Here is a 23,729-nt window from a genome sequence, read left to right as displayed (position 1 = left end):
ATGTGGGTCTCTGTTAGTGCATATGGGTCTGGTAGTGGGAAGAGTGTAGTGGAAAGGGAGGCTTTTTGGATAGATTTTAAATGAGTGCATAGAGGGTTTAGAAAGAAATGTCAATGTAGTGGTATTGGAAGATCTCATTGCTACAGTAGGAGATGAACAAATAGACAAAGTGCCTGGCATGTGTGGAGTGCCAGGAAAAAATAGCAGTGGAAAGTTGATGGTGGAGATGTGTCTAGAGAGTTGATGATAGCTAATGCAGTGTTTACGAAAAAGTCTAACATAAATATACATGGGAGACAGTGGGGAATGGAAGGGTGGTAGATAGGGCTTTAATGGACTATATAGTGGTAGCCAGGAGAAGAGTAGGAAGAATTTTGGATGTAAATGTTCTTAGGGGAGAGTGGGGTAATATCAGATAATTTTTTGGTGGAAGGTAGGTTGAGAATGAAGGATAGAGGAAAAGGACAGAAGGTAGAGAGGTGCTTAGAGCAAACTGTTTAAATAAGAAGGAAAAGGAGCAGGAGTACAAGGAGAAGCTGAGAGAAGTGTGGGAGGTGGTGAAGGATAGAGTGGAAGTTGGTGTGGAAGAGGAATGGGGGTGTTTCAAGGAGGAAGTGACAAGGTGTGCAAAGATTGTATGTGGAACAAGAAGGATGGGAGGGAATAGAAGGAAGGGTAGTGAGTGGTGGGATGATGAAGTGAAGAAGGTAGTAGAAGAGAAGAAGCGAGCATTCAGGGACTGGTTACAAAGTAGGATGAGAGAAAAATATGAGAAGTATAAAGAAAAAAGATGTGAAGTAAAACAAAAGATAAAGGAGGCAAAAAGGAGAGTGGATGTAAAATGGGGGAGGAATATGATAGAAAATTTTGAAAGTAATGAAACGATGTTTTGGAAGGAAATCAAGAGAGGAAGGGGAAGTGCACATTTAATTACTCAATTACTAGAGTTCTGGTTCGAGTCTGCCTCCCAGGTCCTCTTATGCCCAAAAATTTTCTAAGAGAGTGCAGGATCTCTAATCCCATCACTCCATCAAATTTAGTTACCTTTTACAATGTGCATGGAAAGGACATTGGCAGAACCTCCCTTCCCAATACACACATCATAGGGAGATCTGGAAGTAGTATTAGAAATGGCCAAGGCCAGATTCAATGGAAGAGCATAGAGGAATGACAGTTGTAGTATAAAAGTACCATCATTCCTTTACAAGAAGAAATTTTTAACCTCTACCATAACCAAATGATGTGTCTCTGGTCCATAGGGGTACCCCAAAACATTCCCTAAAGTATCATTATTTCTTAAACAATTTAAAATACTTACTGCAGAGCCACACCATGTAGAACATCTCCAGCACAAGGTAACCTTTCACATCAACAATATAACCAGCTAGCATACTGATGAGGGCCAGCCCCAAGTTCTGCACGCTCTGCATTCTACAGAAAAAAAAAATTATAAAATAATAACAATAATAATAATAATAATAATAATAATAATAATAATGATAATAATAATAATAATAATAATAACATACATACATACATATACCAAGGCTTTTTCCCCCTTTCAAGGGAGGTAGCCAAAAAGGGAAAGGCATAAAAACACTCCCACCCATTTCATCCCTAAATACACTCCACACCCCTCCCACCCTCCCTCTCATCTGAGCACCTCCTGGATGACGGGTCATCCCTGCACCTTGCCCACCGCCCTGGGTCAGAAGCAGTGTCGCAAGACACAGCACATCCACAGCAAGGCCGCTTCATTTAATTGGCGACCCCCCCTCTCCGTCCCCCCTTGCATATAAAGAGAGGACGGGGAGAAATCCCTTCGGGCTGCATCAAAATTTGCTCACACATACTACCTCACCCCCACCCCCCCCGCCCATTCCTCCTCATGCAATCACAACATCATCCATATACAACCATTCTCCACTCACCTCTGTCTTCCGTCCTCTCCCTTCCTTCCTCAACAGACATTCCCCTCTTCCCCAAAGCCCCCTTCACCCCATCCATCCACCTCATCCTAGGACGTCCCCTCATCTTCACTCCCTCCACATCTGCCTTCCATACCTCTTTTACTTGTCTTTCTTCACTCATTCTTTCCATGTGTCCAAACAATCCTAATATTCTTTCATCAACCCTATCTCCCAGCTCCTTTTTCACCCCTGTTCTCCTCCTCACCTCCTCATTTCTCACTCTATCTAGCCTAGTAACCCCCACCATACTTCTCAGACACCTCATCTCAAACACATTCAAACTCCTTCTCTCTTCTTCTCTTATGTTCCACGTTTCTGCCCCATACAGTGCTGTTGGCACAATCACTCCTTCATACAGTCTCCTCTTCGCATCCATTCCTAAATGTCTATTCCTCATTTCACTCTTTAATCCACCAAGGCATTTACTCGCTTCTCTCAATCTACATTCTACCTCCACCTTCACTCCACCTTTTCCTGCTACACTTGCACCCAAGTATCTAAAACTATCCACTTCCTCCAGTCGCTCTCCCTTAATGTTCACTTCCAGTCTACTGCCACTTTCACTCCTTGTACATCTCATCACCTTACTTTAACCCACATTTATCTTTAGCTTTCTTCTATCACATACTCTCCCAAACTCTGCCACCAGCTTCCTCAATCCCTCCTCCGATCCTGCCACAAGCGCAGTGTCGTCCGCAAACAACAGCTGGCTCACCTCCCACTTTTCTCCATTTTCTTTAACCATCTCCAATCCCTGACCCACTACCCTTGCATTCACCTCTCGCACTACCCCATCCATGTATAAATTGAACAGCCAGGGCGACATAACGTATCCTTGACGAAGTCCCACCTTTACCTCAAACCACTCACTCTCTCAATTTCCAATCCTGACACAAGCTCTACTGCTCTCATAAAAACTCTTGACAGCTCCCAAAAGCTTTCCTCCTATCCCATAAATCTGCATAACCTCCCACAGTGCCTTTCTGTCTACCCTATCATAAGCCTTTTCCAGATCCATAAAAACCCAAAAAACATCCTTCCCCTTTCCTATAGCTTTCTTACATATCTGTCTTACCACAAAGATCTGATCTACACAACCTCTACCTATCCTAAATCCACACTGTTCCTCACCAATTACTCCCTCTGTTCCTCTCCTAATCCTCTCAATCAAGATTCTCCCATAAGCCTTCCCAACTACACTTAACAAGCTAATCCCTCTGAAAGTACTACATTCACACTTGTCTCCTTTTCCCTTGTAAAGAGGAACTATACAGGCCTCCAGTCCTCTGGTACTCTACCCTCTCTCCAGCAAACATTAAATAACCTCACCAACCAGTCCACCATCACTGTACCTCCCTTTTTCAGACATTCTGCATGGCATCCATCCAGACCAGGTGCCTTACCTGCTTTCATCATCTTAACAACTGCCTTCACCTCATCCTTCCTTATTTCTCCTCCATTCTCCTCACTCATCACTCTCATTTTCTTCGCATTTCCCACTGCAGCTATCTTTCCTTCCCTATCCTCCTTCACATTTAGCAACTCCCTAAAATATTCTGCCCATCTTCCCCTTACTGCCTTCTCTTCCATTATCATCTCTCCATCTGCACCTTTTACCTTTTCTTCCCTACTTGATCCGCCTCCTCTTCCTCTCTTAATTTCTTTCCAAAACATCTTTTTATTACTTTCAAAATTTTCTGTCATACTCTTACCCCATTTCACATCTGCTCTCCTCTTTGCAACCTTTACCTTTTGCTTTACTTCTCTTTTCTATTCTTTGTACCTCTCATATGACTCCCTCGTCCTATTTTGTAACCAATCTGTGAATGCTCGCTTCTTCTCTTCTACAACCTTCTTTGTTTCCTCATCCCACCATTCACTACCCTTTCTTCTATTTCCCCCTGTCCTTCTTGTTCCACACACCATCCTTGCACACTTTATGACTCCCTCCTTGAACCATCCCCATTCCTCCTCATACACACTTCCTCCTCCACACCCCTCCCACCCTCCCTCTCATCTGAGCACCTCCTGGATGACGGGTCATCCTGCACCTTGTCCACTGTCCTGGGTCAGAAGCAGTGTCACAAGACACAGCACATCCACAGCAAGGCCGCTTCAATAAATCGGCGACCCCCCTCTCCATCCCCCCATGCAGAAAAGGAGAAGACGGGGAGAAATCTCTTCGGGCTGCGTCAAATTTTGCTCACACATACTACCTTACCCCCATCCCCCCGCCCATTCCTCCTCATGCATCACAACATCATCCATATACAACCATTCTCCATTCATCTCCTTCTGTCCTCTCCCGTCCTTCCTCAACAGACATTCCCCTCTTCCCAAAAGCCCCCTTCACCCCATCCATCCACCTCATCCTAGGACGTCCCCTCATCTTCACTCCCTCCACATCTGCCTTCCATACCTCTTTTACTAGTCTTCCTTCACTCATTTTTTCCATGTGTCCAAACCATCCTAATACTCTTTCATCAACCCTATCTCCCAACTCCCTTTCCACCCCTCTTTTCCTCCTCACCTCCTCATTTCTCACTCTACCTAGCCTAGTAACCCCTATCATACTTCTCAGACACCTCATCTCAAATACATTCAAAGTCCTTCTCTCTTCCTCTCTTATGTTCCATGTTTCTGCCCCATACAGTGCTGTAGGCACAATCTCTCCTTCATACAGTCTCCTCTTATCATCCATTCCCGGATGTCTATTCCTCATTACACTCTATAATCCACCAAGGCATTTACTCGCTTCTCTCAATCTACATTCTACCTCCACCTTCACTCCAACTTTTCCTGCCACATTTGCACCCAAGTATCTAAAACTATCCACTTCCTCCAGTTGCTCTCCCTTAATGCTCATTTCCAGTCTACTGCCACTTTCACCCCTTGTACATCTCATCACCTTACTTTTACCCACATTTATCTTTAGCTTTCTTCTATCACATACTCTCCCAAACTCTGTCACCAACTTCCTCAATCCCTCCTCCGATCCTGCTACAAGCACAGTGTTGTCAGCAAACAACAGCTGGCTCACCTCCCACTTTTCTCCATTTTCTTTAACCATCTCCAATCCCTGACCCACTACCCTTGCATTTACCTCTCGCACTACCCCATCCATGTATAAGTTGAACAGCCAGGGTGACATAACGCATCCTTGACGAAGTCCCACCTTTATCTCGAACCACTCACTCTCTCCATTTCTAATCCTGACACAAGCTCTACTACTCTCATAAAAACTTTTTCCTTGAACTACATATTTGGTATATGGTATATGTATGTACATATTTCCCAACCACTCCTTCAATTGGACCATTTCCTACCCTAGCATTAAGGTCTCCCAGTATTATTACATTGACATTTCTTCCTAAATCCTCTATGCACTAATATAAATCTATCCAAAAGGCCTCCCTTTCTTCTACACTCTTCTCACTGCCAGGCCCATATGCACTTACAAAGACCCACATCTCCTTTCCCAGTTTCACCTTCATCCACATTATCCTTGAGGAAACCTCTTTCCACTCCACTACACGTTTACCTATCTCTTCACAGATCCATAAAAGCCCAAAAAACATCCTTACCTTTTCCTATAGCTTTCTCACATATGTCTTACCACAAAAATCTGATCTACACATCCCCTACCTGTCCTAAACCCTCACTGTCCCTCACCAATTACTCCCTCTGTTCCTCTCCTAATCTTCTCAATCAAGAACCTCCCATAAGCCTTCCCAACTACACTCAACAAGCTGATCCCTCTGAAACTACTACACTCACACTTGTCTCCTTTTCCCTTGTAAAGCGGAACTATACAGGCACTCCTCCAGTCCTCTCGCACTCTACCCTCTTAATCAAACATTAAATAACCTCACCAGCCAGTCCACCATAACTGTACCTCCTTTCTTCAGACATTCTGCATGGCATCCATCAAGACCAGGTGCCTTACCTGCTCTCATCATCTTAACAACTGCTTTCACTTCATCCTTCCTTATTTCTCCTCCATTTTCCTCACTCATCACTCTCATTTTCTTAGTACTTCCCACTGCAACTACCTTTCCCTTCCTATCCTCCTTGACATTTAGCAGCTCCCTAAAATACTCTGCCCACCTTCCTCTCACTGCCTTCTCTTCCATTATCATCTCTCCATCTACACCTTTTACCTTTCCTTCTCTACTTGATTCACCTCCTCTTTCTCTTTTGATTTCCTTCCAAAACATCTTTTTATTGCTTTCAAAATTTTCTGTCATACTCTTACCCCATTTCATATCTGCTCTCCTCTTTGCTTCCTTTATCTTATGCTTAACTTCCCTTCTCTTTACTTTGTACCTCTTATACGATTCTCTCATCCTAATTTGCAGCCAATTTATGAATGCCTGCTTATTCTCTTCTACACCTTTCTTTGCTTCCTCATCCCACCACTCACTACCCTTCCTTCTATTTCCTCCCACCCTCCTTGTTCCACACACCATCTTTGCACACCTTATGACTCCCTCCTTGAACCATCCCCATTCCTCCCTCCCACTCTTCTTTCAGCTTCTTCTTATACTCACTCTAAGTTGGTTTTCACTAGAGAATAAGTACAGCATTGGAACAAAGGAAGTGAAATCCGATCTCCCCCAAAAGGGAAATAACAATAACACCAAAAAAAATAATGGATCAATTAATGAACCTTTATGTTAGGAAATCACATGGCACAGATGGAACTGCAAATTAGATACTAAAAGAATGCAAAGAGGAATTAATGGACAAAATATATAACATAATAAGTTGCTCACTCATAGAAGGAAAAATACCAAAAGACTGGAAAAATGCCAACATTGTACCAATATATAAAGGAGAACCAACAAATTACAGACCAGTCTCCCTTACAAGCACTGTAGCCAAAATTTGTGAAAAAATTATCAAGAATAGATGGACAAAACACCTTGAATAGGAGGGATACATGGTAACCTACTAAAATGGATGATTTCCTGCATGGTAGAAAAATGAAAGTAGTGCTCAGAGAAAAGTGTTCAGGTTGGGAAATGAATAGTGGAGTTCCACAAGGATCAGTATTGGCTCCAATAATGTTTGCTATTTATGTGAATGACATGGATGAAGATGTGGAATGTTACATGGTCTTCTTTGCAGATGATGCTAAATTGTTGAGGAAAATGAAAACCAAAATGGATTGTGAATCACTACAGAGAGACCTAAACAAGGTTTGGAAATGGAGTCAGAAGTGGGAAGTACACTTCAACATTAAAAAATGTAGCATAATGGAGTTTGGAAAAAGTAAAAAAAAAATGATAATATCAAGACAAGATACAATTGGAACAAAGGAAGTGAAGAAAGTGGGATCTGAAAAAGACCTGGGAGTAATTATCTCAAATGACTACCTAATAGAGGGAGGAAACCTATTCTTAAAACATGGTAACAATCTAACACAATATTCTATATTTACATAAAGTAGTGAACTCCCAATACAGGGAGGAAACCAATATTCATAAAACATAATCAACAATCAAATGCAATATTCTATACCTATATACTTACATGCCATAGGCTGTTCCAAGCTGATGTTCAGGAATAACCAGGGCCACCATAGGCCAAAGGGCACTGGCAAGGAGAGAATATGAAAGCCCCATCAAACTCTGGAAAGGGAGTTACCAATTAAAATCATAAAATAATCCAATGAACAATTCAATAGAAAGGACTGAGAAAAGTCATAAGTTCATGAACATGAAACAAATGAACCAAAAGTTGTCAAATCTGCAGTGATTTGACAAAGATACCAATAGCCTTCAGTTTCAGTGACTGAATACCTGCAGCCCACAATAAGTAAATGTAAGGTTATGCACAAAGGTAAAAATAACAATAAGTGTGATTACAAGTTATCAGGAAATTCCTTAACAAAAGTGGATAGTGAAAAGGAAATCAGTGTAATTATCAGTAATAATCTCAAATCATCTATGCAGTGTATTTCCACCTCAGAGAGGGCAAATAAGTTTCTAGGACTGATTGAGTGATCTTTTGATTTTAAAAGTCCATCTGTCATTAACAAGCTAAATAAATCCTTAGTTCATCCACATCTGGAATATGCTGTATCCATATGGTCACCAAATCTCATGACATTGACAGTTTGGAAAAAGAACAATGGCAAGCCACAATTCTGATTGCAAATATTAGAAATAAATCATACGAAAATAGAATGAACCATATGAATCTATTTTCCCTAAAAAAATGTAGACTCGGGTGATTTGATACAGGTCTTTAAGATTCCAAAGGTAATTGACATCAAAAGTGACAAATTTTCACATTGAATGAGAATTAGACCAGAAATAATGGTCTCAAACTGTCAGGATATAGATTTAATTTGAAAGTGGGTAGAGACAAATTTGCCAACTGTGTAGTGAATGAATGGAATAAACTTCCTGCAGAGGCAGTACAATGTAGTACAGTTTGAAGCCATTTACTTCATTTTATTTTATTTATTATTATTTTTTCTATTATTTATATATCTATCTTTTATTCTTTATTCATTTATTATTATAAATTATTGTTATTTTTATGTTTGCTTACGGCACTAGGTATCAAAATTTTATTTTTGTTTTGTCCTTGGTCCCAAACCATTATTTTCCATTTTTCCATCTAAACAAAACAGAAAAAAAAAATTTGATCCTAAAAATTTACTTTTGTTGTTAGAACAATGAATTTACATTTTTGCATTACTTCATTATATGGGTTACTATTGGTTTTTGTGTTGGGTAGACTTTTGTAAAATATCAATTGCTATCTAATTGCTTTTGAAATGTTGCAAATAAGTTTGATGCTATTGGAATTGCTTGCAATGCAAAAGAATGTACTCTTCATTGACAGCTCCTTCAAAAGCCTGAAAGCTCTCCTGCACAATGGAAACAAGTATCCATCTCTGCCACTTACTTATTCTGTGCATCTTAAGGAGGATTACAGAAGTGTGAAGTTTCTACTGGAAACTTTGAACTACAAGTATGGCTGGGAACAGTGGCGGATCCAGGATAAAAATTTGGGGGGGGCTAACCTGAATTCCTTCCTCTGAGTAGTCTGATGTATCAGAAGTCTGAGGTATACTTAACTTAATAATGTTTTCAGATTTTTCTGTATTTTAGACATATATAATAGAATGTATATTCGTTTTATATTGTTACACACTTGTGCTAGTCAGTGAAGGCACTGGCAAGCGTATACTCTCGCATAGAGAGAAATTATTGCAGGATCCGTGTGTAATGTTAGTGCACATGGACTCATGGAAGTAATAAAAATAAAAGTAGCTTTAAGAATCAGAAATACAAACAAAAATGTGTATGAACTTCTGAACCTGTTAATAAAAGTATATAAATTACATTAATAACACACAGCATTGTTCCTGGGATCTCACGAACATCAACCTCCTGTTTTTTTTTGGGGGGCAAATACATTGATTACACTGTCTATTTCAATATTGATTTCATTGTGAACGCCAAGTAGTGCCAGGCAGTTGAGGCGATCTTGACCCATAGTATTCCTTAGGTAGGTCTTCAGTCGCTTCAGGGTTAAAAATGAACGCTCGGCCTCTGCGTTCGAGACTGGGAGCGTGATCAAAACTCGGAGGAGCTTGGCCAGGTTCGGATACATTCGGGTCTGGGCGTGGGCAAGGGCATCTCCAATGGATTCGAACTTCATTGTTGTTGAATACCAGCGCTCTGCTTCCGCCCTCACGAGGCTCAAGGTCTCGATGTCAGCCTCATAAACCTTTGCCGCTTCCAGTACAGCAGCAACATCTCCATCAGCGCTGCTGAGCAGATTCTTGATCTGGAAGCCAACAGAAATAGTATCATTTCCGAACCGGGTCTGCAGCTCAGTCAATACATGGTCGAGGAATGGGACATATACAGATCTTCGGTAATACTTCTCAGCTGTCTGGAAGGGTAAATTCGCTCGCTGCGTTTGGCGCTTGCAAACTCGAGGTACAGGAATGGTGTCGTGTGATGAACCGATCTCCTGGAGGAGCCCCTCTGCCTTCTTGAAGATGTCCTGGAAGCTGGTCAGTGCACCTTCCCGGGTCTTGTTTAGATGCGTCACCACATCACCAATCGTAGCGTACGCTGAGACTAGATCGACCATAGGGGACTGCAGGGCTCGGCTCGGCTCCACAGTGTGAGCTAGCACAGACTCAGCGACGGCGAGACCAATCAGAAAGCGCGGCTCTCGGATTGCTATTAGTAGTAGTCCCGTTGTCGCGTCTGAGTTGCTCTCGTTCTCCAGAAAGACGGCAATAAATGGCAGGAATTCCATAAGCACAATGACTGAGTCGTGTCGCTCAACCCATCCAGTAGCGCAGAGGCTGACCAGCTTCTTCCGCTTCGTGGACGTGTGGTCTTTTACGAGCTCAGTATCCTCCGTTCTTCAAAACTGAATATTTGAGCCACAGGTATGTTGAGCACCAGGTAGGCTGGAACCGCCTCCTTTGACCACCTTCGTAGCTGAATGGAAGAGCCTCGATAACTGGGACTTTCTGGTGGATGATGACCACCTTCTCTGCATCTGTTCCCTTCTTCCCCACGAAATCAGCAATGTCAAGTCGAGGCTCTTGAGAAGCTGCCACTGCAACTGTGCCGTCTTCACGTGACGAGTGGGGGAGCTCGGCAGTCTTGGCTTCCTCCGGAACACTTGCCTCTGTGGTGGCATTATCCATCTGCACACATTCAGGTCGTCGCTTGAAAAATGCAGTGATCTTGGCGGGTTCCCTTGCTCGCTTCATTTCACTGGACCTGCCAGCCTGGCAGAGGCAAAAAACAAATATCTGACACAGGCTTATTTTCATAAAAGAATTCTGCCACAAACATAATCTCAAGTAAGGTCTCTGGTAAAAATTATAGAAGGAAATGGAAGAACATTGTGGAGAACTGCTAGATTAAATTGAATATAATTTGGGAAAATACATGGCAATCTCGATATCAAGTTAAAGTAATAATTTTCTTTTATAGAAAGGTGTTTCACTATTCAATTTCCCTTTGGGTTATTAAATAATCGCAAGAGATATTATAAACGAATAAGTAATAGTTTACCTGCTTACTCGAGTAGATGCTTACACCTCAACGTTTAACTGCAACTGTGCATTATAAATTTACTTGTCACCACAATGATTTCGCCAATTGTTTGATAACTACATTTAATGAAGAAATTACTAAATTAATGACTAAAATAACACCAAGAGGAAAGATACCAATCAAACCTTGGATAACTTATTGAAATGCATCAATTTAGAAAATAAACTTTAAAAAAAATACATTAAGTGCAACTCTGAACTTAATAAACACAATTTTATCAGATATCGTAATGTTCTCAACTCATCAATTAAATCGGCTCTCAAGCAATACTATCTCAAAAAACTTGAAGAAAATTCATCGGTTCCGAAGAAACTCTGGTCAATACTTCTTGAAGTAATTAATAAAAAGAGAAGTAATAATACTCCCAATTTGTTTATTCACAATAACAGGCAGGTAACTGACAACCATGAGATCGCTGACATGTTTAATAACTTTTTCTGTTCAATTGGTAGTTTATTGGCTGATAAGCTGCCAAATGACCCAGGAAACCCACTTCAATATATAACTCCAGTCTCATCACAATTTAGTCTAATAAAACCAACCACTCACGATATTTTGCATATAATAAATAATCTTAAAAATAAGTCCAATGGCTATGATTGCCTTAATACAAAGATCCTTAAACTTGCTGCTCACAAAATTATTCATTTACTCATGCATTTAATCACTTTGTGCTTTCAACAGAGTTGCTTTCCTAATGTCCTAAAAATTGCTGTAGTACACCCGATCCATAAAGATGGGCCCACATCAAACCTATCAAATTTTCGTCCGATTTCGATCCTTCTGGTATTGTCTAAAGTACTTGAAACCGTTATTCTTGAGCAATTGGTAGATTACCTTGAGTACCATGGGATCATTTTCGATAATCAATTTGGATTCCGTGAAAACCACTGAACATATATGCCTGTTGCTCTCTTACATGAATATATTGCAACTCGACTATCTTATAAAAAATATGTGCCACAGTTTTTCTAGACATTAAGAAGGCTTTTGACACAGTGGTATATCTCCTTTCTATCCCTTTTCAGCGCAACTAAGACACAACCCTGGCTGCCTGGCAACCCTACAACACGCGCAGCACAAAACAAATAAATGGAAAACAAATGCCAAACACAGCACAATTCCGCCCAAATACCGCACACATGCTGTCAGATTATTTAACCCCCGGACCTGGCAAAACATCAGAAAGTACTAAAATCGATTAAATGACATCCTTACAATGATTCATGGAAGAACAAATTTGGGGGGGGGCTTTGATAGCTTTGAACAGAGATATCAGGGATCCTTTAATGAAAACATGATGGGAGACTACATTTGGTGATGCAGGAAAGTGATTTGTTGTATTCACACAAGTCAAACTGTTCATTTTTAATCCTAAATTTTAGTTTCCAAAGTTTAGAAAAAAAATGTCATTTGAATCTATGTTTTTTGTTTTCTGTCCAAAAATGGTGAAATTGCTGAGACTGAGCTATTTTGGGGCAAAAAATAATTCTAAAAGCCACATAAGCAAAGTTTGACAGGAATAAGGTAGTGGCTGAGTCAAAATACCCACCTTACAACCATCCCTCTCAACTGAACACTTCGGGTCCTGGAGCTGCAGCGTCTACGTCGTGGGACCACCCCCCAACCCCAAGACACACTGAAAGACAACACACTGCTGCATGCCAGACCCCCTGATACCCACCCTTCTGAATCCTCTCTCCCACGAAAGGACAGAGTCCACTTGGCCAGACTGCGGTGCGGTCACCACCCAGCACTTCTAAGCTACCAGAAGAGGCTGGATGACCGCGTTGTGAACAGCTGCCCAGGATGTAACACTTCACCCCATACCATACAACACATAATGGAAGACTGCATTATACACAATCATGCACGCAAACAACACAACATACGCTCTATAAAGGATTTGTGGGAAAACCCAGTTTTGGCTATGGCATTCCTTGGGGAGACGGGACTGCTCGGACAGACAGTCTAGGGAACGACAACAACAACAACAACTGAACACTTCGTGGACGAAGGGTTATCGCTGTTCCCCAACCTGGGTCTAAAGTAAAGCATTGAAACAGAAACTCCACAGCAGGACGCGACAGCCAAGTCATGTTTACCCCCATCACTTCACTATAAAGCGACCCTCTCTCCATCTACTTGAAATAATTCATGGGGCAAAACAAGAACACCCCTTCAGGCTGTGTCATTTTTTCATCCATTGATAACCACTCTCCATTCACTCCTAATTATTTACACTCTCTTTCTTGCCCAACATTGCTCTTCTAATTCTCCCTCCACCCTATCTATCCTCCTCATACTTGGTTTTCCTTTCAAGTTCATTCTATCTACTTCCACAGTCTCTTTGCTCTTTTTTTTTTTCACTTGGGAGATAATCACCAGTACCTGCCTGATGTAGTCCAGCAAAATGGACAGCGAAGCTGTTAATTTTCAAAACCTGTTAATTCCCTTATTTCCATAATTAGTGTTTCTTAACCTGGAGTACTAGCACCCCCAGGGGACCTGAAATTTATTCTATGGGGTGCTGGGAAATGCTGAATACATGGCAGTAAAATATCAATATTCCTAGCACAGGGTGTCTTTAACTCTAAAGAAATATGTTGAGAGGAGATGACAGTGAAGGATGGAGAGGACCTTTGGGGAAACATACTACTGGACATAACCATTGAATACACAATGACTCAATGGATAAAAGAAAATACCAGATATAGAAATAAAGAACTATTGAGAATAGATTTAATATTTATGTCAGAGCCTGAAATTGTGGCCAAAATGAAATACAAGGCACCAATTGGGAAGAGTGAGCACATACTACTTCAGCTCTAAATAAAAGAGGAAATATATTTGGGAAGAAATGAGAAACACAGAAAAAGAAGACTGATGTACAACAAAACAGATTTGGGAAATTCAGAAAATTCTTTCAAAAATAGAGTTGGGAAAACTTTTTAATGAAGAAACACAGGTGGAAGAGAAATGGACAACATTAAAAGAAATCTACAATGAAGGAGTGGATAAATATGTACCAAAACTAAAACAGGAAAAGGTGTAATTAAGTGTTGGTATTACAAAAAATGTAAAAGATAAAAGAGACAAAGCTTGGTAAGGATGGAAAAAAGGAATAAAACCTGGAAAGTGGCAAATATATATCAATCCAAGAAATGAATGTGTAAAAATATGCAGGAAAGAAAAACTATGAAAAAGACATAATAGAAAATGTAAAGATCAACCTAAATTATTCTATAGATATGTAAATGGTAAACTAAAAAATAAACAGGAAATAGCAAAACTATGTCAAGGGAACATAGAAAAAATAAAGGCCATAGAAATGGCTGAAATTATAAACATTTAAAATCTGTATTCATACATATACCAAAGGCTTTTTCCCCCTTACACAATTGGGACGAAGGAAGGGGAGAAAGATCCCCCCCAATGAGAGAAATATTTGTGACACAAAGAAATAAGGGACCAAATAATGAACCTTGATGTCAGAAAATCACACGGTCCAGACAGAATTGCAAACTGGATACTGAAAGAATGTATAGATGAACTAACAGGCAAAATATAAAAAATAATAGATTGCTCACTCAAAGAAGGAAAGGTACTGGAAGACCCAACAAACTATAGACTGGTCTCCCTTACAAGTACAATAGCTAAAATCTGTGAAAGAGTCATCAAAAGTAGATGAACTAAACATCTGGAGAACAATATACTAGATCCAAGACAATCGGTTTTAGACAGGGAAGATCATGTGCCACAAATTTGATCTGTTTCTATTCAAGGTTAATAGATATAATGCAAGAAAGGGACAGATGGGCAGACTGTGCTTTCCTGGACTTACAATGGGGGGACGGAGAGGGGGGGGTTGCCGATTTAATGAAGCGGCCTTGCTGTGGATGTGCTGTGTCTTGCGACACTGCTTCTGACCCAGGGCAGTGGACAAGGTGCAGGGATGACCCGTCATTCAGGAGGTGCTAAGATAAGAGGGAGGGTGGAGGGGTGTGGAGTGTATTCAGGGATGGAATGGGTGGGAATGATTTTATGCCTTTTTCTTTTTGGCTACCCCCCTTGTAAGGGGGAAAAAGCCTTGGTATATGTATGTACAAAAGGCATTTGATAAAGTATACCACACAAAAAACTATTAAGAAAACTCGAAACAACAGGAGGTATACTAGGGAAACTATTGAAATGGATGGTAGATTTCTTATACGAGAGAAAAATGAGTGGTGATTAGAAATAAAAACTCTACTTGGGAAAAAATGATAAGTGGAGTCCTACAGGGTTCAGTATTGGCTCTGATAATGTTTGCTATATATGTAAATGACAAGGATGAAGGTGTAGAATGTTACATGAACTTCTTTGCAGATGACGCAAAACTAATAAAGTATGGAAAAAGATTGTGAATTACTACAGAGACCTGGACAAGGTCTGGAAATGGAGTCAGAAGTGGGAGGTGAACTTAAACATTTAGAAATGTAGTATAATTGAATTTGGAAAAAGTAAAAAAATAATATCAGGTCAATATAAAATTGGTGCAAAGGAAGTAAAGAAAGTTGGTTCCAAAAAGGACCTAGGAGTAATTATCACAATAGACATGTCACCAGGCAAGCATATAAACAAAATAGTCAGAGAAACCTACAATTTACCATGATCAATAAAGGTAGATTTAATTACTTGGATGAGGTAATGGTAAAGAAAATACTAGTCACACTGATAAGACTATGACTGGAGTATGCTGTGACACTATGGACACCCAGTACAAAAAAGAATATAAGGAAAATAGAAAGAATCCAAAGAATAATGATAAAGATGGCCCAACACTTTCAAAATTGACATACGAACAAAGATTGTCTATACTGGAACTACCAACCCTGGAACAAAGAAGAGAAAGAGGTGATCTATTGGCCATTTACAGAATTATGAAAGGCATGAAAGTCCTTGACAGAGAACACTTATTAAAGTGGGATTGAAGAAAAACAAGGGTATATGAAAAGAAACTCAAAAAGGACAGTCATAGAAGAGATCTGAAAAAAAAAGTTTTCCACACAGAGTGGTGGATGTCTGGAACAAATTGGATGAAACAATAGTGCGTGCAAACACCATACAAGAATTTAAGAACAAACTAAATGTTGCAAGACACAAAGATGGGTCACCATAAGCATAGCTCCCTTTCCCGTATAATACAACTAGGTAAATACATAACCACTCCCTACTCCCCCCCCCATCCCCTGCCCTCTCCCATCCTTGTATCTCGGTATCATCTATACATGGTCATTCTCCACTCACCCCTATCTCCTACCTACTCCCTCCCTCATTCAACAGGCATTTCCCTCTTGCTCAAAGTCCCTTTTACCCTATACATCCATCTCATCCTCTGTTGTCCCCTCAAGTTCACTCCACCCATCCCTGCCTTCCACACCCCTTTAACTAGTTTTTCTTCACTCATTCTTTCCATATGTCCAAACCATCCCAATACTCTTCCATCAGCCCTATCTTCCATCTCCTTTTCCAGCCCCACTCTCCTCCTCACCTCCTCATTTCCCACTCTACCCAACTGTGTAACCCCTACCATACTGCTCAGACATTTCATCTCAAACACATTTAAACTTTTCCTGTATGCCTCTCAAATTCCAAGCTTCTACCCCATACAGTGCCACTTGCACGATTACCCCTTCATATAATCTCATCTTTGTATCCATTCCCATTTGTCTACTTCTCATGACACTTTTCAATGCACCAAGACATTTACTTGCTTCTCGCAATTTACAATTTACCTCTACCTCCACTCCTCCCTTTCCTGCCAAATACAACCCTAAATACCTAAAATTATCCACTTCCTCCAGCCTTTCTCCTTTAGGACTTGCGTCCAATTCTTTGTACATCTTATCACCTTACTACCCACATTTACCTTCAACTTTCCCCTATTGTATACCTTCCCAAACTTAGTCATTAACCCCTTTAATCCCCACTCTGACCCTGCCACAAGCACAGTGTCATCATCAAACAACAACAGGCTCACCTCACACTGTTCTCCATTTTCTTTAAACATTTCCAGTCCCCTGCCCATTACCCATACATTTACCTCCTATACCACCCCCTCCATGTACATATTGAACAGCCATTATATAATGAAGCAATCTAATGCTGAAACCAATAGTTATTGGCCAAATCTAACAACACTTAAGCTACTTTTGTTATTACTATTTTCAGTTCTACAATACTGCCTGACATGATTCTTACCATGGAAATATATGGGTTGAGGAATGTAAAAGTCAAGAGAGCATGACATCCAATTGTACATAGCACTGCCATAAAAACCCAGAGTATGTTGCGTCCTGTGCGGTCTACAAGGATGCCAAGCACTGGAGATGCAAATGCAGAGATGACGTAGACAATGCTGCTTACTTCATTGGCAGCAGTTTCATCAAAGTCAAACTTCCTCATGAAGAAAACTCTGGTAAAAAAAGAAAATGCAAAAATTCAGTGTTTCTCATACATGCACTGACCAAGTATCTCATCAAATCTAAATGTACATTCAACTAATTTTTAGTTTCCACAGTGAACTAAGTCAACTGCACTACATATACCACACAATTGAGTTATTGAAAGGAGGAAATATAATAATCATAGGTGACTTTAACTCAAAGGAAACATGTTGGGAAGAAATGACAGTAAAAGGTGGAGAGGAACACTGGGGAAATATTCTACTGGATAACCAATGAATTCACATTGACTCAATGGGTGAAGGAAAATACCAGATATAAAAACAATGAAGAACTATGGAGACTAGACTTAATATTCACATCAGAGCCTGAAATCGTGGACAAAATGGAATACAAGACACCAATTGGGAAGTTATCACATACTAACAGAATTCAAACTAAAAGAACACAATGATGTGAGAAGAAATGAGAAACATAGAAAAGGAAGACTGATGTACAAAAAAATGGATTTTTTTTTCTCCAAAATGCTAACAGGGAAAAAAATCTTAAATGAAGAAACAAAGATGGAAGAGAAGTGGAACATATTAAAAGAAAAATACAAGGAGGGAACAGATAAATACGTACCAAAGAAGAAACAAAAAAGGGTATACATAAAATGTTGGTACAGGAGTCCCTCAACTAACGAGGATTTGAATAACACGGATTCAATCATACACGGATTATATTTCAAAACCATCTCAAATGTAGAGAACCGTTTTAAAATTCGCGCCGAGTCGGGCATGCATACACACACTCGCGGCAACATCGCAAACATTTGTGGTGACTGCTTTCTATTTTACCATATACAGTCAATCCTCATATAACGCGGTCATTATGTACACTGGGAACTGCTCAAACAAGGATGTGGGGCGAGGGGATAGCTGTGGGTGGCTGCCTGCGGTCACGTGTCAACCTCTGGGTACTGATGCAGGAGGGAGGGAAGGGAGGAGAGGGGGAGAGTAGGGGGTGGTAGGGGGGTAGCCAACAAGCTTTAGCTTGTCGCTTCCACCACCTGCGCCGTGCTATCGTGAAATTTTACTGCCCTAACCTGTTGAAGTGTAATGTTTCTTTCGTTTGGAACACACCTAATAAGTCTGATAATGACTGCACTTATCGTGTCTTAATTTCTCTCATGATGTTCTTGTTGTTACTGGCAGTGGTGGTTTGGGAGATCAAAAACAGATATACACACGCTTAAGTGGCCCATACACGATCAATTATATTGCGCAATTTCATTGTCCATACTCTGCATTGACAATTAAATTGACCATGTATGGGCGATATATCGCCCATACACAATTAAATTGACCGTGTATGGGCGATATATCGCCCATACACAGTCAATCTAATTGTCAATTCAGAGTATTAACAATGAAATTGCGCAATATAATTGATCATGTATGGGCCGCTTTACACACGGGTAAACACACAGACTTAGACATGTGTTAGACAACCAGTGTATGTTGTGAATGCGCGTGCGTGTACACACAAATACGAACACAGACACACGCACATACATGCTTACTTGTACATGTGAACACAGACACATACATGCACGCACGCACACACACACACACACCCTTTCGTCGAATGGACGGCGAGAACTAGAGTTCCGAAGAAAAAGAAAAATCTCACAGATCTCAACATCCAGGAAGTGCCTTATTGTATTTATAGGGAAGGGCAGAGCTCATGGTATAGTGATAAGGAAGGAGAAAGGGAGGGATTATTGAGGGAAATGGAAGGAAATGAGGAAGAGGGGGACATGGTCCAGGAGGCCAGGCGTCTTGTAAACAAAAGGCGGACTGATGACGTTGACTCTGGTGATGACGGGATCAATAAAAATGTAAAGATTAGAAGTATAGATAAGGGCAGCACAGTGGAAGGTGATGATAATAGTTTCCAGGGATTTAAAGAGGGTGGGGGGGATACCAACCTCCCCCGATTGGCAAGACTAGAGGAGAAATTTGATAAGATGACCGAGCATTGGGAAAACAGGTTCGGTAACGTAGCCAAGATTGCACAAAGAGTTGAAAGATTGGAAGAACTAGAGAAGGCGAACAAAAACTTAACTTTAGAAATAGAACTAAAAAGACAACTAAAAGAAGTTAAAAAAGAGAATGAGGAATTAAAGAGGAATAATAAAGACAATAAGGAGGCCATAGCAAAGGAAGCACAGGGTTGGAAAAAAATCCAAGAAAACAGTAAAGTTGCATTTACTGACATAATTAAACAACAAATGAAAGAACAAACTGAAGACTCAGTTATTAAAGTGATGAGACAGAAGGAGAATATAGTAAGAGACTTAGCAGACAAAAAGAAATGTATAATTATATTAGGAATGGAAGAGAAATTTAACCAAAATAGAACCACAAGAATTAAAGAGGAAAAAGAAAAAGTAAACAGTTTACTAGAATTAGTTCAGGAAGATGAACCTGAAATCATGAAACAAATTGAAGAGATGTTTAGGCTCAGAAAATATAGTACAGATAAGACCAAACCAATTAAGATTAAGTTCAGGTCACAAACAACAGCAGAGAATATCTTAGCAAAAACAGGGAAACTAGCAGCAAGTGAACAATATAAAAAGGTATGGATAAAAAGAGAAATGAATAAAGAGGAAAGAGAGGAAGAAAAAATGAAAAGCCAAGAAGCTAAAGAAAAAACGAGAACAGAACGGAGTCAGAAAAAGAAGAATTCTATTGGAGAGTAGTGAATATGAAAGTGAGGAAATGGACCATAACAGAAACAAAAGAGAAACAGAAAATACAATGGAAATAACAGAAAGTTAAGAGTGTCCTACACAAATATAGATGGATTAATAACAGGACTGAATGAACTGAACAAGTATCTGAAGGAAAAGAACCAGACATAATGGGAATTGTAGAGACAAAATTAAAAGGTCCACTACCATCCAACAGCTTAGGACACAATGCATATAATTATTGGATTAGAAACAGATAAAACAAGGGGGTGGAGTTATGTTCCTGACTAAGAAGGATGTAAACGTGAAGTGTGTCACATATAGAAAGAATAGAGTAGAGATAATTATGATAGAAATAGAAGACAGAGATAAGAAGAGCAGAAAGTTTGTAATAAACTATGTGCCCCCAAAAACAGCCTCGTGGGAAGAGAGTGAACATAAAAGTATGTTAGAAGACACAAGAATAACATTAAACAAGATAATGGAAGATGGAGGAAGAATAGTTATGATGGGCGACTTTAATTGCAAAGAAGTCTGCTGGGAAGAGATGACAGTAAAGGGTGGAGAAGACTCATGGGGAAATGTTCTACTTGAGATGATTATTGACCACACAATGACACAATGGATTCAAGAGAACACTAGGTATAGAAATGAAGAAGAACCATCGAGACTAGACCTAATAATCACATCAGAACCTGAAATAGGGGTAAAGATAGAATACCAGGCACCAATAAGTAAAAGTGACCACATATTGATAGAACTACAACTAAATGAGAAAAAATACATGAAAAGAAATGAACAATATAAAAAAGGAAGATTGATGTATGAAAAAAAAAAATTGACAAAATAAGAGAATTCTTTCAAAATGAAAACTGGGAAAGAATACACAAAGAAGATACAACAGTAGAAGAGAAATGGAATATTTTGACAAAAATTTATTAAAAAAAAGGAGTGGAAAAGTATGTCCCAAGACAAAAACAACAAAAAGAATATGTAAAGTGTTGGTACAACAAAAGTTGTAGGGAGTTAAAAGACAAAAGAGACAAAGCTTGGACCAAATGAAGAAATACAAAAGACCTGAAAAATGGAAAATATATACTTGTTACAGAAATGAATATGTACAAGCATGCAGAGAGGAAAAGAGAAAAGATGAAAAAGATGTCATAGAAAAATGTAAAGATCAACCAAAACTATTTTACAGATTTGTAAACAACAAACTGAAAAACAAACAAGATTTGGAGAAATTAGGACAAGGAGTTGAACACACAGAGGAAATAAAAATGGCAGAAATTATGAACAAGCATTTTAAATCAGTGTTTACAAGGGAGAACATACAACTGGAAGAGATTGAATGGAAAGAGAAAGTCCCCCCTATGAAAGAAATAGAAGTAACAACGAATGAAATAATGAAACACTTGAGTAATCTTGATGTCAGAAAATCGCATGGACCAGATGAAATAGTAAACTGGATTTTTAAAGAATGCAGGAATGAACTGGCAGACAAAATACATAGCATAATAAATTGTTCCTTGAAAGAAGGAAAAGTTCCAGAAGATTGGAAAAAAGCAAATATAGTACCTATATATAAATGGGGAAATAAAGAAGACCCTACAAACTATAGACCAGTCTCTCTAACAAGTACAATAGCAAAAATTTGTAAAAGAATTGTCAAAAGTAGATGGGTAATATATTTAGAAAAAAAACAATGTGCTAAATCCAAGGAAATTTGGATTCAGACAAGGACGAACATGTGTCACCAATTTAATATGTTTCTATTCAAGGCTAATAGATATAATACAAGAAAAAGATGGATGGGCTGATTATGCATTTCTAGACCTAAAAAAAGCTTTTGACAAAGTACCACATAAGAAGTTGCTTAAGAAATTAGAAACTGAAGGAGGAATACAGGGCAAACTGCTTGAATGGATGGAAGACTTTTTGCAAGAAAGAAAAATGAGAGTAGTGATAAAAGACAAACACTCAAAATGGGATGAGGTAATAAGCGGTGTTCCACAAGGAACAGTTTTGGCTCCAATAATGTTTGCTATATATATTAATGATATGGATGAAGAAATTGAAAGTTATATGAGCTTCTTTGCAGATGATGCAAAACTATTTAAAAAAAAGTGAACACGGAAGAAGATTGTGAGTCACTACAGAGTGATCTAAATAAAGTATGGGAATGGAGTAGGAAGTGGGAGATGGAGTTCAACACTAAAAAGTGTAGTATAATGGAATTTGGAAAAAGCAAAAAAAGAATAGAAGGATCATATAAATTGGGAGAAGAAGGAATAAAAAAAGTAGAAAATGAGAAGGACCTGGGAGTCATTGTTATGAATAATGTCACCTGAGAAACATATAAATAAGATTTTTGGAGAAACTTATGATTTAATAAGAACAATCAAAGTGGCATTCACATACCTGGATGAAGAAATGGTGAAGAAAATTCTAATCATTCTGATAAGACCTAGATTGGAATATGCAGCAACGATGTGGTCACCAAATACAAAAAAATGTATAAACTTGAAAGAATACAAGGAGCAATTACAAAATTGGCACCAACACTCTCAAAACTATCATATGAAGAGAGACTAGCAAAACTTGAGCTACAGACACTACAGCAAAGAAGAGAGAATCTGATAAAATGGGATGATAGAAATACAAGAGGATACGGAAAGAAAATCAAGAAAGACAGCTATAGAAGAGATCTGAAAAAGAACAGCTTTCCTCACAGAGTAATAGACAGTTGGAACAAGTTAGATGAGAAAGTGGTGTGTGCAAAAACAATACATGAATTTAAAAATAGTTTTAATAAAATAAGATATGAAGACGGGACACCACGAGCATAGCTCCCCTTCCCGTAAAATACAACTAGGTAAATACACACACACACACACACACACTATAGAAGAGATCTGAAAAAGAACAGCTTTCCTCACAGAGTAATAGACAGTTGGAACAAGTTAGATGAGAAAGTGGTGTGTGCAAAAACAATACATGAATTTAAAAATAGTTTAGATAAAATGAGATATGAAGACGGGACACCACGAGCATAGCTCCCCTTCCCGTAAAATACAACTAGGTAAATACACCCTTTCGTCGAATGGACGGAGAGAACTAGAGTTCCGAAGAAAAAGGAAAATCTACGTGAATCTCAACGTCCAGGAAGTACCTTATTGTATTTATAGGGAAGGGGACAGCTCATGGTGTAGTGGGAAAGTGATAAAAAAAAGGAGAAGGGGAGGGATTATTGAGGGAAATGGAAGGAAATGAGGAAGAGGGGGACATGATCCAGGAGGCCAGGCGTCTTGTAAACAAAAGACGGACCGATGATGATGACAATTTCGGTGATGACGGGATCAACAAAAATGTAAAGATTAGAAATATAGATAAGAGCAGCACAGTGGAAGGTGATGATAATAGTTTCCAGGGATTTAAAGAGGGTGGGGGGGATACCAACCTCCCC

General features: G+C 39.4%; 1 protein-coding gene across 4 annotated transcripts in view; it reads right to left on the bottom strand.

Annotated features, from left to right (window-relative positions):
• mrva (minerva) overlaps positions 1–23,729 on the bottom strand; it is a 146,099-nt gene that overhangs the window by 58,223 nt on the left and 64,147 nt on the right. For all 4 annotated transcript variants that reach the window (XR_012966039.1, XR_012966040.1, XM_076180383.1 and 1 more), the window contains exons 7-9: positions 17,321–17,534; positions 7,506–7,603; positions 1,319–1,431 (exon numbers count right to left, since the gene is read on the bottom strand). Coding sequence is in view for 2 of the 4 variants with exons in the window: in XM_076180383.1 (XP_076036498.1) it covers positions 1,319–1,431; positions 7,506–7,603; positions 17,321–17,534 (425 nt within the window). In the remaining 2 variants the exon portion in view is untranslated. The remainder of the gene's footprint in view (positions 1–1,318; positions 1,432–7,505; positions 7,604–17,320; positions 17,535–23,729) is intronic.

Source organism: Oratosquilla oratoria, chromosome 44 (assembly GCF_046742065.1).
Source record: "Oratosquilla oratoria isolate Oo_2021 chromosome 44, ASM4674206v1, whole genome shotgun sequence".
NCBI classification, from domain to species: domain Eukaryota; kingdom Metazoa; phylum Arthropoda; class Malacostraca; order Stomatopoda; family Squillidae; genus Oratosquilla; species Oratosquilla oratoria.
This window is presented reverse-complemented; position numbering and strand designations above follow the sequence as displayed.